Source organism: Megalops cyprinoides, chromosome 3 (assembly GCF_013368585.1).
Source record: "Megalops cyprinoides isolate fMegCyp1 chromosome 3, fMegCyp1.pri, whole genome shotgun sequence".
NCBI lineage: Eukaryota > Metazoa > Chordata > Actinopteri > Elopiformes > Megalopidae > Megalops > Megalops cyprinoides.
In genome coordinates this window covers 17,410,645-17,424,619 of record NC_050585.1, presented here as the reverse complement: position 1 = coordinate 17,424,619, position 13,975 = coordinate 17,410,645, and the positions used below count along the sequence as shown (strand labels likewise).

The window sequence follows — 13,975 nt, the reverse complement described above, 5'->3', positions numbered from 1 at the left end:
ATCACGAACAGCGATTCTTGCAATCTGAGAGGAAAGTGTGGGTCTCAGCCTTTTGGCTTGCACAATGAGCTGTCTGTCTCTCCTGATTCATTCACATTGATCGACAGGCAGAGAATGAAACCCATTCAAGCTTCACTCTCGGGTCTTACAAGCACTGACATTTACTAATAAGGGGCATTAATAAATCATTAATTTGCAGGTAAAAGGGGGAGACCACATTGGAATAACAGCCATTACCACCCTCTCTGCTCTCAGGGCAAGAGTATGTCTGGAGAAATAGAGAGAATGGGAAAGAGAGAGAGAGAGAGACAGAGAGAGAGAGAGCGAGAGAGAGAGGTGCGTGTGTGTGTTTGTGTGTGTGTGTGTGTGTGTGTGTGGGGGGGGGGGGGGGGGTCTAAGGTGATTAGTGTGTTTGGAGAGTGTTCAGTGCTACCATGTTAAGTTTAATTAAACTGTGGAGGGATGGCACAGTCAGTTAAATGTCGATATGTTTAAGTAATCACTCATTAGCCATAGGAGTGCCACTAATTGTAGACAGCCCTCCCCAAACAATGCACCCCCTTTTGAGAGCACTGTAAACCATAAGAAATTACTTAAAATTCAAACCCATTTGCACTTAAGGTAGAATGCAGTTTTGAATAATTCATACAATATTAATTAAACTAAGATCTCACAATATAAAATTGGGCTATAACAGCACCATGACATCACATAACTTATAATATTTCTTTTAACAACGAAAAATTAGATATTTCAGCATGATTGGAAATTTTAAAGGTAATTCGTCAAAAAATATTTATGTGCTCTTCTGTACAGCATCTGTTATTTTACTCTTGAAGCACAAGAACTGATGAAACTGACTGAGGGGACCCTGCGTCCAGAGATCATGCTGCTGTCATGTGACCAAGGTCTGGTTTTGGCTGGGGTTTGCATTTTGAGTGGGCTGGTATACTGCTGGCATGGAGCTTTTGGGGGAGGGGGGGGGGGGGGTTAGGGTTAGGGTTAGGGTTGGGGTTAGGGTATGGTAGCTGCTATAAACTGACACACACCAATATTATCCTCTCAGCTGTTTTTTTAACATATGAAGATGACAGGACTGACATTGATTATCTTCAGCAAACATGGTCTTTTACCTCAATTAATTTCCAGGTGTACACTATACATTTACCTCCTGATACTTTGTAATGCAAACAATTCACACAGTGGTTGAATCTAGATAAGGTAGGTACATGAACAGGTTTAGGTAATCTATTAATTATTTATCTGGCACAAAGCAACTCACATACTGTGGCTTACATTTTTTCCATTTACACAGTTGGATATTTGCTGAAGCTAAACAGGTTTACAGGGCCCAAGGGTACAAATGCCGTATATTACAATACCATGCTTTCAAAATTGTTTGTTGACAAAACTATATCTGAAGACTGCTGCAGTGAAAGCAATGACTATAAATGACATAATCTCATCATTAACTGTTAACTTCATTAACTGTATAATATAAGTATCTATGGTTATACATGATTAGTTTGTATATCAATACCACTGCTGGTATGTTCATGGATAAGGGGTAGGGAAATATTATATTATATAAGTCAGGTAGAACAGATGTATTCATTTCAAATGTGGCGATCCTTCAGCTGCATAGGGGGATGGCAGTGTAGCATAGTCGTAAGGGCCAAGGCTCGTAACCAAAACGGTGCTGGTTTTATTTACCGCTGGGGCACTGTTGCTGTACCCTTGGGCAAGGTACTTAATCTAGAATTGCCTCAATAAATATCCAGTTGTATAAATGTATAAGATTGTAACCTATGTACGTCGCTTTGGATAAGAATGTCCACTAAATGGCAATAATGTAGTGTAATGCATAGGAAAGAATGTAAACCCGTGCAAGGTCTGTTTTACTAAAAAAACCTGGCAACCTTGGGACCAGACAGAACTACAGGCAGCTCCACAGTGGCAAATCTACTTCAATGATGGAAACAATGATGGATGCATTCATGAGCAGTGGATATTGTGGATATTTTTAAGTTATATATACACATAAGAGGAAGGATATACAACAGATGAAAAGTTACATCCACTGTCAAAAGAAACACCGGTCTAGAGCTGCCATGAAAAGCGACTTTTAAGTGTATGTGTTGGTCTGTGATGTAATCATGTCGATGCGAACCGTTCTTTTTTAAATCCCCCTGCGGCCAACATGAGGCAGTTGATTTTTCACGAAACCAGCAGAAGATCTTGGGAACACAGCAGAGATAAAAGGCAACCCACAAACCCTGGCATGTTACATCCTCCGTATCTACACTGCTATTATCAGAATGCACTGTTCCCGAGGGCTAAATCACTTCTTTTCTTCTCCTTCCATCCTTAAAAGTAAGCGCTTGCTGGCAAGGTCGATACACTGTTCCATGCCTTTGTGTGTTCGTTTATAAGAGAACAGTAGAAATTAATATCGGATAATATAATTCCTTCACTCTCTCTGAGAAAAAGGGAAACAAATTGAAGAAGATAATGGGCTCAATGTTGAGGACATGTGAACATGTGTCTGTTATTAAATGGTAAAAGGTTGCCACTGTCTTTATGGCCACTCTTCCTTTGCCATACTTGCTGTTGGCCAAGAAAGGTGTGATCCCCTGAGTGCAGTACTTACTTTCCCAAAGCGAAGCACTCCAACCTCACTGTCACTCCTTTGGCAGCAGTCACCATGAGGGGGAAGTGCACCTCAATCTTGGGCTCATATTCTCCCATTACTCCTGAAAATTAGAACAGAAATTACCAATGTGAATTTGCAACAAGAGCAATACCTCTTGCCCTTACAGCTGTGCACATACATCCCATTGAGGCGGATCAAACAACAGGTCGTCTCGCAAAGACAGAACGATCGTACACGCACAGCCCGCAGCACTGCAGTTCCCGCAACAGGAAATAATCTTGTCTGTACGACACATTTACGCAGATGAGATATTTGATTTGAGAATCTGAAGGCAGCTCACAGTTAGTCTGCTGGGCAGAGAGCGCAGCCATTGCACTTCCACCCTCCTGAGCACCAGCTTTTGGTCATGAGCCAACGAGGTGCGACGCCAAAGCGGGCGGAGCTCTGGAGGGCGATCCTCCACGCTGAGAGAGCGATGGTGTGAAGAGGCGAGGGAGCGAGAGGCAGGCCGAGCTCTCCCTGCAGCTGCGTCTCGGTAAATAACGCCGTTAATGGGAGCACGCATTACTCACGCCCTCTGCATCCGGGCCCGCTTGCGCCGCCGCTTGGTCCTCCCACTGGCTCTGCGCAACACCTGGCTCTTTAATAACGAGCAAGAGCAGCCGCCCGCAACAGTTGGAGGGAAATCAACTTTGTCAGAACCCGGGCAGTTTTGATATGATGTGTGTTTTCATTTAGACAAAAAAATCAAATGTCAAAAAAAAAAAACAACAAAACAAATCCAGAGTTGTCCTTTCAAAGTACCAAAAAGCAATGCATAGGGATGCATTGCAGAAATAGGGAAGTAACTCTGTCTAGGAGATCATCTTGGAGATGCCAGGTGGTTTGAGTGGCAAAACTAATGAAATTAGCAACAACAGTTGTCAGAGTAATTATGAACCAATGTATTCCACCAAAAAATCTGTACCTTTTATATCTGTCATCTTCCGTGTGCAAGACAACTCTCATTCAGCATATTTTCCCATTATGCAGCTAGATATTACTATTGCTGAAGCAACTTAGGTCACTACTAGTGCATCACACAACCACCATCTTCTGATGAAATCATTTCAGGCCATTACAAACCACAATGCTCTCCTGTTGTCATATTTACCTGCAGACAGATGGCCTGGCAGCAGACGTGCCCCTTTTCTGGGGCAATATGCTGGACATTGTCCTAATTCACAGCTCTGCAGCAGGGGGTACTTACAGCCATGCTGGTGCTGAGGGGCTGTGGGGTTATCTGGTCCTAATGACCATCGTGATATCCTTGCTACCTTTCCAGCTGACATGCTTGCTAATTTCATGATTGAGCTGATAATTACATTACAGGAAACGTACTGAATGAGGTAGTTTTTTTTTTCTTCTTAAATGAAGACCTGGCATAGCACATACTTATCGAACACAGGTCATTGCCAGAATAAAAGCCTAATGTCACTGACGTGTTTCTGCAGGTCTTAGTTAGAGGACATGTCCCCAGCAGTTCACACGGTGCTATCTCCATTGCATATGTATAATGATTATCATTCATTCATTTTCTTTTAATTTCACCACTACCCCAAACTAAGGGGACATCTGATCAGTATGGATCACTGAATATGGCTTTGGTGCACAGTTGACACAATATAATGTAGCCCCCCTGCTGACAACCTTCTCACCAAACCATATCTTAGAGGAACATATCACCCCTCATTTTACTCAATTACTCATTTTAGCAATGACACCGTCAGTCTATTAACCCCCTAATCCCGCATCCCAGAACCCCCCTTCCATCTTCCACTCCTCACCTTTCCACATGCCCCTCTGCTGTAATGTATTTAAAACATCATGGCTGAGGGTTTCACTTCTGTGTAATATTGCAATATTATATATTAGCTGCTCTCTAGAGGAAAAGACAGCCTTATTCCATGGACCAATCAGGACTCAGCTGCTATAAAGGCATTCAATCAGATGGTATGGTGAGAGTAAGCAACAGCACATAAAATAAAAAAAAAAATAAAAACCTCCAGTTCAGGGCAGGCTCAGTGCCCCTCAGGCAAATGCAGAATTTAAGGCTATCTACATAATTATTACTGTGGCATAGCAGTAACGATTAGTATCGGTCTTTTTAAATGGGAAATTATGCTGTGAATTTTGCATGACTGCACATCTGAAGTTAAATTAATATCATCTACTGAGCCATTTTCCCAAGTGTTTTAAAGACTGGGGCTTGTCATACACATGTATCTTGCCTTTGGGAATGTCTGTGCCTGCAGTATGCTGTTACACCACGGGACCTAGGAGTGTAATGTCTGAAATCAGAACAAAATGCATAATTTAGAGTAGAGTAAGTAATTGACCATGTAGAGTCAACTGTGTGGAAATGTAACACAGCTTCAACCACAAGATTATAATTTCAGATGCTAGAAGATCCAGCATTTGAGCATTTGGACACTTTGGGGGCATGGTCATCAGTGACTTGCTAAAATAATGTCTGAGAACAGACCTTTTCTTAACAGATGATTTAAGTAGTAAAACTGGAGCTTTGTGTCCATTGATACCAGCAGCTTTCTGTTTTTCCAGTCCCCTAACCATCACACCATATTAAATGTTTTTTTACAGCTAATTTAACAAACAGTAATAATAATAATTATTATTATAATCCATGAAAAAAATTAAGGTCAGGTAATTAGAGATTACAATAAAACATTCACCCAAGGTGAAATAAATCATTAGGAAATCATGTGGCGTGCTTGCTGATCCTGTCTGAAACGCGATATACACAGATTGCTGACCTGTAAGGCTGTGATGAACAGGTGTGCCACTTTGAAACTGACACATCCCATTCTTCCACCATATGTGCACTGAGTGACACAGCACCTGCAGGTGAGAGGCCCAGTTTGTTTGTTTATTAAAAAAAAAAAAGTCATAAAGTGTGATTGCCTTACACTAATACATTACTGTATACTCTCTGGAATCACACATTAGTTAAAAACAAACAAACAAAAACTGATTTATATGGGGCAAAATTTGCATTATAACATGTAAGTTCTGTTGGTTCCATTTGTAACTTCTACTAACTCCTGTTAGTCCAAGAGAACTGCTGTTATGTTGCACTTGTAACATTCTAATAGCTTTCTAATCGTAGTTCTACAAGGTCATACTTCCCATTATAATCATACTTCTACTAGCTATTGGTTATTGCATTATTACTTTATAAACCTAACAATATTATTTCCCTTTTTGCACATGTCTGGTAATGGCTTTTGACAAAACCCTTTCTCTCTAGTTTGCCCTAGATAAGGGTGTTTGCCAAAGAAAGGGAGAGGTATCAACCAATCCTCAGTTTCAATCTCATCCTCTCTGGGTGAGTATAACTGATTTATACATAAATGGCTCCAAGGGAACTATTATGTTCAAATGTGTCTGCAATATATTGCTGTGTATCAACATAAAGCTACATATTTTAGCTAAATATGAAACTGTGAAGCACACATGTCAAAATGGATGAAAACTGCATCATGCTTTGCTGGGTTGGATAAAACTCAATTATATACTAGTCTTGCAATTATTCACATATTTACCACAGGGCATTTATCACCAGCTCTAATGCGTCTGTGTATGAACACTTTTACCCGTAATTATTTGTTTTAAGCATTCAGACTCCGTAGCTCAACTAAGGCAGTGAATGCAGGAAACCATCAGTTTTTCAAAGCTTTTATAGCCTAATGCTGGAGAAAATACCCATAATTCCACGGTTGGTTTTCACATCAGATTACTAATGGCTAAAGCTAGCAGCAACAAATTTTATATTGGCAGCCCAATGGTGCGATGCTGTCAAAGGTTGCCTTTTAATGTGTCCATGCCAAAGCTCTGACTGCGTAGGAATGGCAGGACTCGGGATCATTGTTCCAAAGCAAATGCAGTAAGAAAGACTCAACTTTGCACAAATCATCAAAGTAGCTGTACTGATTTGTAGTCTAGTATACATGGCTTTTGCCAAAATCACTATTGATTGGGATGTGATTTTTTCATTGATCATATTGTCTTTTATGTAATGTTGCCCTTTTTAAGTACTCTGGGGTAAATTGTTTCTTAAGAGCACTATATTATGTGAAATTTATTGATTGCTTGATTTAGCAAATAAACATGAAAAATAGTGTCAATGCATAGCACATTACAAAATATGCATTTTGTAATGCTGACTCTATCACTGACTGTAACTGATACCAGTTTGCCTGTCTTGCCACACTGCAAACTCGTGACCTTGATTTGAAAGTAATTATAATGCTGCAAACTCCAACGGGTTCATTTTAAAGAGGATATCACTGGCAACTGCCCTGCGGCAATCTTCAGGACTGGGGACCGGCCTGTAACTCACCAAGGACAGAAGTCACCTAGTGCTGAGTCCAGGCTGCCAAAGGGGGGTGAGGGGATTCAGCTGTTCAGCACTCTTTTACCAACTCTTCTGTGAAACGATGGCTCTTAAAATATATAATCCCCAATACAGCGGGTCTGTCACATGCAATTCATCTTGGCCTGGCAGTGTTTTCCAAAGTGATGTGCGTCTCAGCCTCTCCGGTAGGGGCTGGATGGAAGATGCATGGCCTGCTCTGAGCTGTGCAGATGGACTCAGGCAGGTTTAGCTAATTGAGTCTGGGCTGCGGTGGGACCAAGGTGTCGTGTGTCGACGGGCGACCTCGACCGACGAAGCTTTTCTGTTTTTTTTTTCTGCTTTTCTTTTTTTTTTTTAGAAGTATTATTTAACAGTCACTGTGATGTATGTTCCAGCAATCTGATTGGGCGTGTAACCCTCCATATGGCATGGGATCCTCGTTGTGATTAGAATGCCTCTGAAGCTGTAGACGCCAATGTCACTTTCAGCTCTTTTTCACCCATGTTCAAAATCTGTTCTCATAAATATGCCAGTGAGACTTCCCTGCTAAAGGTACCAGGAGTTTGATTCTCTCTAGGGTGAGGGGAGGGGGGTCAAAGCCTGGGACGGCTTTGACAAAATTGTGTTTCAGCTCAATGTAATTGCGCAGAACTTCAGATAATGCCAGGCTAAGTCCCCAACACGTTCCCACCTATAATACCCTTTTACAAGTGAAAGCCTCTGCCATCCTGTACACAGAAATATCCTGCTTCCAACATGTATTGACAGGCTCTGCACCCATTCAGCGTCTATGCTATCAGTTCCCAACCTCGCATTGTTCAGTTTACAGGCTGGGGTGGGGCCTGGTGATACGCTGGCAGAGCCTTCTAATTACAGGCCTGCTGCAATCCAGTACAATAATGCCGCTCACAAAGTCTAAGCCTCCGAGGAGTGCTTCTTACAGTTTTTGAGGCTTACTGGTTACAGAGGTTATGCAAATGAAAGGGAGCAGAGAGGCATGCTGGGAGAACATTGTTCCGGTGAGGAAGAACGCTGATGCAATTCCCAGTGCAGGGACTTTAAAGGTAACGAGCCGGCGGGGATTGTGTGAGCTGTCACAGGTACGCCGGGAATTCTCTGTAAAAGTCCTCAGAGCATTAACACTGATAAGCATCTGTAAAATAAGGTGATGGACTTTTTCTGTGTAGTCATGTGGGACAATCCCAACATGAGGGCTACACGTGAATCCTAAATACGGCACTCCACCATACACCAGCCACACCCCAAGGCAGAGAGGATATGATAAATGCAAAATCCCATTTAGAGTAGGGACCATTGATTCGGTTAATTTTATGCCAGAAAATGATTTCCCTGAAGGCCATTTCAACACAGCACATTGTGGCATGAAGAAAAACACTCATGAGCTCATGATACAGATCTCAGCATCTATTTAGCTGGAATGTTTGCAATTTATTATGCTTCCTCTCTCCCCGTCAACCCTCTCAACCTTATTGTAAGCGGAAAACTACCCTCCCATCCAGTGAGAATCTATTGAACTGTTAACATACCAGGGCACATAAAATACAACCCACTAGGGGCAGGCTTGCTTGTTAACAGCACTTGAATGAGGAAGTAATTAGGATTTTTTTTTACAGGTAACCTGCTGGAGCATCACAAACACAGAGAACCGTTGCATTCTGGGACTTTAGTCCCAGTTCCCCAAATGCTGGAGATCACAAGCTTTTTCCTGTTCTCACTTCATAAAAAAAAAAAAAAAAAAAAAATAGACGGGACCTGGAAAAAGTGTGCCACAAGCCATTAACTTTTATTTATTTTGTATGAATTGCCTACAATTTGATAAGCTGGCAGGCATAGTAGTGAGAATGTGAAGCAGAAGTGTGGCTTCAAAAGCTTTGCAGTGTGGCAGTATCTGACTCTGGGCTGGTTAGGAGCACTACATCCTCTTAGAAAGGGAACAAAATCAGAGGTGACTGAGTGACCGCAGTGTGTGGCCATTCCCACTCCCCCATGCACACTTGCGTTAAACAACACTGAACCCTGGGTGCTCTCTAACCATGGAGCCCACTCCAGAAACATTTTGGCCAAAGCAAAAAAAAAAAAAATCACCTGGAAGCTACAGTGTACTTTTGTCATGCGGGAGCTGAACAGTTCGGCCTCACCATCTGTTTTCAGCGTCAGCGGTGTCGGCGGGCTCAGAACCCGGGCGTTGGTCACCGTGTTCTTCACCAGACAGATGTAGCTGCCGACATCCGAGGGCTGGACCTTGGAGATGTAGAGGTTTCCCGTCTCCTGCGAGATGAAGCGTCTGCTGTCCTCTGCCACAAACGAGGGGAACTCGTTGAATACCCAGCTGTAGGTGATTTCTGGAGGAACATGATAAACCAGCAGTGAGGATATGGTGTCTCAGTCCAAAAGTAGATGAACAATGAGGATGGATGAGACTATGGTAACATGATTAAATGTTTGGTACATAACCAGTTGATAGTACAGAAAATGCACAGAAGGAAAAAAATGAAAGAACAAAATACTATTTTTTTTAAGGTTTTTTCAGCAACTTCAGAGATTACCTTTAGTGTTACCTTTCAAAAAATAGACATTTGGGATCGCTAGTAACAAATAACAGCGAAGCTAATCAAAGTTTTCGCACATCAGGAAACAGCTATTTTACACTGACAACAGGAAATATACTGATATAACATCAAGTGTAAAAAAATCCTTACAGGAATGACTTGTGAACATTGCAAGTAAAAGTTACAAAACAACAGTCTTGCAGACAGCCTGCCGAGCACGTAAGGAGTTTTGGACTGGTTGAGCGATGGAGCAAAGCCTGCATGTGTACATCATATTCAACAGGAGGACTGTACTGTCACAGACCTGCATCTCTTGACTTGACAAGAAAGAACACAATTGACGTGGACAGACTCTTGAGATTCTAAATCGGAACACAACACTAGCTTGCCACAATTATTTACTAACGGCTCTCTCTTTTTGTAGTTGGACCATTCGGCAGAGGCACACAGAGCGAGGGCAAATGGGGTCCAACCAACCAATCATGTCAACCGCAAAGATGTGTTTGCTGCACCCCTCCTTATCTGGAACAGCATGCAATAATGGGCCAGGTTTAGCCTCCTCAGGCTATGCATTTCATTTAGAGCAAAAGATAAATCAGACTTTAATATTTAAATAGGCTCTTTTAAGTTATTGATGGCAAACAGACAGGAATGCAAATCGTCTTGCTGGCGGAGCCAACAGGATCTCTGAACCACAGCTGGGCTTATAAATAAAGTATATATTGTCAAGTCACACTGAGTAACAAATGGGCTTTTTAGAAGTACTCTAGGATTCAAACATACCCCATGCTGGTCTGGTACAAAATGATGTGTGTTATGCTTGATAGCAGCACATTGATCTTATAAACATAGGGCAGGCTGTTTGCTTTGTCTCTGTGCATTCAGAATTGCACATGGATAGCACACGTGGCAAGTCGCAGGACAGTTATTCCATTACATTTCGCCACTTAGCAGACTCTAATCCAGACTGACAAATACAAAGAGAATTTTGAAAATTAAAATTTTATTTTTCATTTTATTTTGATCCGTATTTTTACCAGGTAGGATAAACTGGGTAGGATCATTTGCATATGGGAGATTGTATCAAAATAGCAAGCATGATAACAATGCTTCTCACAGTGATTTTATCATTAATTTAGTGCTGATTTTTATGTTCTTCTCTATTCCAAATTCAGGCCATAAATATTCAGTTGAAGGTGTAGCACTGGTGAAAAAAATTCTGATGAACAGCATTCTTTTAAAGCTTCAGGCCTCATTTTCCAAACAAAGTACAGCCATGTCTGGAGCTAAAGACAAATATCTTTCTTAGGCAAATCCACTCTCCACCCCCTCCTTGTTCACTGGGAATACTCTTAATGAACTGTCATGATATATTAATTACAGTGGTGGCTTCTGTGCCCTGTCCTGTTATTGTTTAAAGCACGGAAACTTAGGGACCCACAGCAACGCATCACTGCTGTTCTCAATTCACAGACCTGTGCAAATAATGCAATGGCTACTTTCTGAAACTTGGGAGTGACATACTCTATTATTAGGTTCCATTTTGCCATGTTTTGTGGCAGCGAGTTGAAAGTTGTCTGAGAAGAAGACATTAGCATATTTTCACCAGGCATAATGTGGAGCTGTAAACCTGAAAATAATGTTCTGTTTACATCTCAGTGCTCCCTAATTGTTCTCAATTATTTTGCCATTTTAATTACGCTATCCTTTCTCTGTATTAATGTGGATGAACCCTCCTACCGCTAAATTGGACAAATAAAAAATAAATAAAACCCAAAGTCATTTTGTCATTCTCTGGATCATTTTTCACCTTGCTATTTTCTTTTCTGATTACTCTGAAAATGCTCATTAATCCTTTGCGCAAGATGTTAAATAAAGGTTGTTTTTTACTCAAGTGTTTGTTCACACACACCTTACAGACAGATGTTGCAATGGAGGAAGTAACTCATTGCATTCATACTAATGTTCAATATTGTTTCAGCTGGCCTTAGCACACATGTCCTGCAGTCACTTACACAGGCTAAATGCATATTCCTTTTTTGACTAATCCAATTCCCTTTACATTCTCCGCTTTCCCAAATGTCACCTGCAACATCTGCCTGTTTGCCCTTTACAGGATACTACTTAATTTGCATATATCCTCCATAATATTACTTTCAAACAGCAGTTGCGCGTAAAGACTACATGAGGACGATTGCAGAGGACTTTCAGGCCTGACTGGGGTGGTATGTGTAACGTTGGTTGTCTCCTCCCATACATTCCCTATCAATAAGCTTGCTGACATGCCTACAGATAACAGATTGATGAACTGAGGCTTGGTTTCAACCAAACGACACTGTTCTTCATCTTCAGCTCTGAGCGGCAGACTTGAGCAAGCTTTGCATAATTTCATGACTTTAAATGAACAGAAAATGAACAGAAAACAGAGAATGACACTTCTTAAAAGTGACACACAAACCACTGCTTTTAGACTGAATCCGGGTATGGGTTTGTTTCAGCATACAAACAGTGATTTTGCCAGAACAGTATTAGTTAAAAAATGTCTATGACTCACATACAGTCCTCACCTGCATAGGAAACTGTAGAGTAATCTATCAATGTTAAGCCTACACTGTGTGTCTTTTCATAATGAATCCTCATCCTCTTTTTATTAGTGGGTGATTTATTGGCATAGGAAAAAATCTGTGGTGAACACATTTGGAATTCTGCTAACAGCTGTGCAGTCAGTGCGCCATGCTTCCCACACCGACAGACGGTACGCTACCAAATAGTGGGGGTCCTGCTACTCAAGGACGCTCTGCAAATATTCCCCTGAAAAGAGTGCGGTGATGGATGTGAGCCGGTCTAAACCAAACCAGGGTGATTCATTGCATCTGAAAAAATGCTCATGCATTAGAGGACACTTGTGGCAACTTGTGAAAAGTGATGGCTAACTATAAAGACAGTCCACACTAAAGAAGGTCCACACTAAAAGAGAAAAAAAAAGCTAGACATAGATTTATTTTGAGTAAAATATTGAACTAGAAGGAGAAGGCAAAGATAGAGATGTTTTGGCACCAGGTCTTAAAATTCAGTAATAAAGGTTGCATCATCTCTGAAAAATATGAGGTGCATGTGTTAAATGCCTTTTACATTTCCCTAGAATCTATTAATTGGTTGTTATTTGTTGATGACTCAGGAAAAATTAAGGTAAAATGGAGAATAAAAGGAAGGGACAGATGTCACCTTATTAATTGCTATTTTATGATTTATGAAATTGGGGGCATTACCTGGCGAATGCGGAGGAGGAGTGCACATGAGCACCACGCCCTGGCCTTCCCGCACGGACACGCCTCCCCGTGTCCTCCCGCTGAAGTTCCCCAGATCTGCGGTGAGAGGCAAGAAGCAGCTGGTTGGCTGGGGTCACATAAATGACACACACAGTTTGTCTGGAACAGCACTGTTCAGTACAATGAACATTTTTGCAAACAGCACCTGCCTTGTAGCTGCCCTCCACCTTCAAACATGAGATGGCATTGTCTGTTTACCATTGCTTAATTGCTAGGATTATAATGAAAAAAAAAAACAAACAAACAAAAACAAAGGAGTACATTGTGTTGATTTCATTGTGCTCTTCATTGTGTAATATCACAACATGGTAGAATAAGCGGTAAAGGGCAGGGCATTAACACCTTTGGAAAGTATTACAGAGGTGACTGGGGGTTAATTAAGACTTGCACAGACAAGACGGATTAAGGTGTAGAATTATTATTAGGGAATCTATGCATGCACCTTTGGTGGCATTCATTTAATCACATCAGATATTAACATTCAATTGCCTCGAGTCAGGGCTCTACAATAGAGCAAGTGGCGCGGTTTTGACCATTTCAGCATATAATTCATGCCTCATTAAGTCTATTACAGCGCTATCCTCCTCCTAACCACATGTGCAGTTGAGGCACAATTAAAAAATGTTAACCTTACCCAAAGCTGAACTGGAGCCCCCTGAGATAACTCTGAACATCGACCCTGAGAGCAAACCAGGCTTCATTTGTTCTTTCATAAAGTCTGTTCAAGAACCTGTCAATCATATGACCAGCAGTTTGAAAATCCCAAATGATGTTTCCCACATATCTTCAAAATGTACCATTCATTATGAAATGCTCATACACATTCAGCACCTTATGAGGAACTGCATACGGGCAGTGCCCTGAGCAAGCTAGTTCTGCATTCACTGCAAAAGACAGAATTAAGTCACATCCCTATTTCCACAGTAAAAAAAATACAATGGTATTACAAGCAAAAGTCCTTAATATATGATACCTAGAAAAAAAAAAAGGAATATCATTTCGAGGTTTA

The 13,975-nt window shown here is 41.3% G+C and overlaps 1 protein-coding gene across 2 annotated transcripts in view; it reads right to left on the bottom strand.

Annotated features, from left to right (window-relative positions):
* The window catches only part of LOC118774275 (contactin-5-like), a 188,198-nt gene that overhangs the window by 42,974 nt on the left and 131,249 nt on the right, over positions 1–13,975 (bottom strand). For both annotated transcript variants that reach the window (XM_036523499.1, XM_036523500.1), the window contains exons 6-8: positions 12,907–13,002; positions 9,227–9,430; positions 2,651–2,753 (exon numbers count right to left, since the gene is read on the bottom strand). In XM_036523499.1, coding sequence (XP_036379392.1) covers positions 2,651–2,753; positions 9,227–9,430; positions 12,907–13,002 — 403 coding nt within the window. The remainder of the gene's footprint in view (positions 1–2,650; positions 2,754–9,226; positions 9,431–12,906; positions 13,003–13,975) is intronic.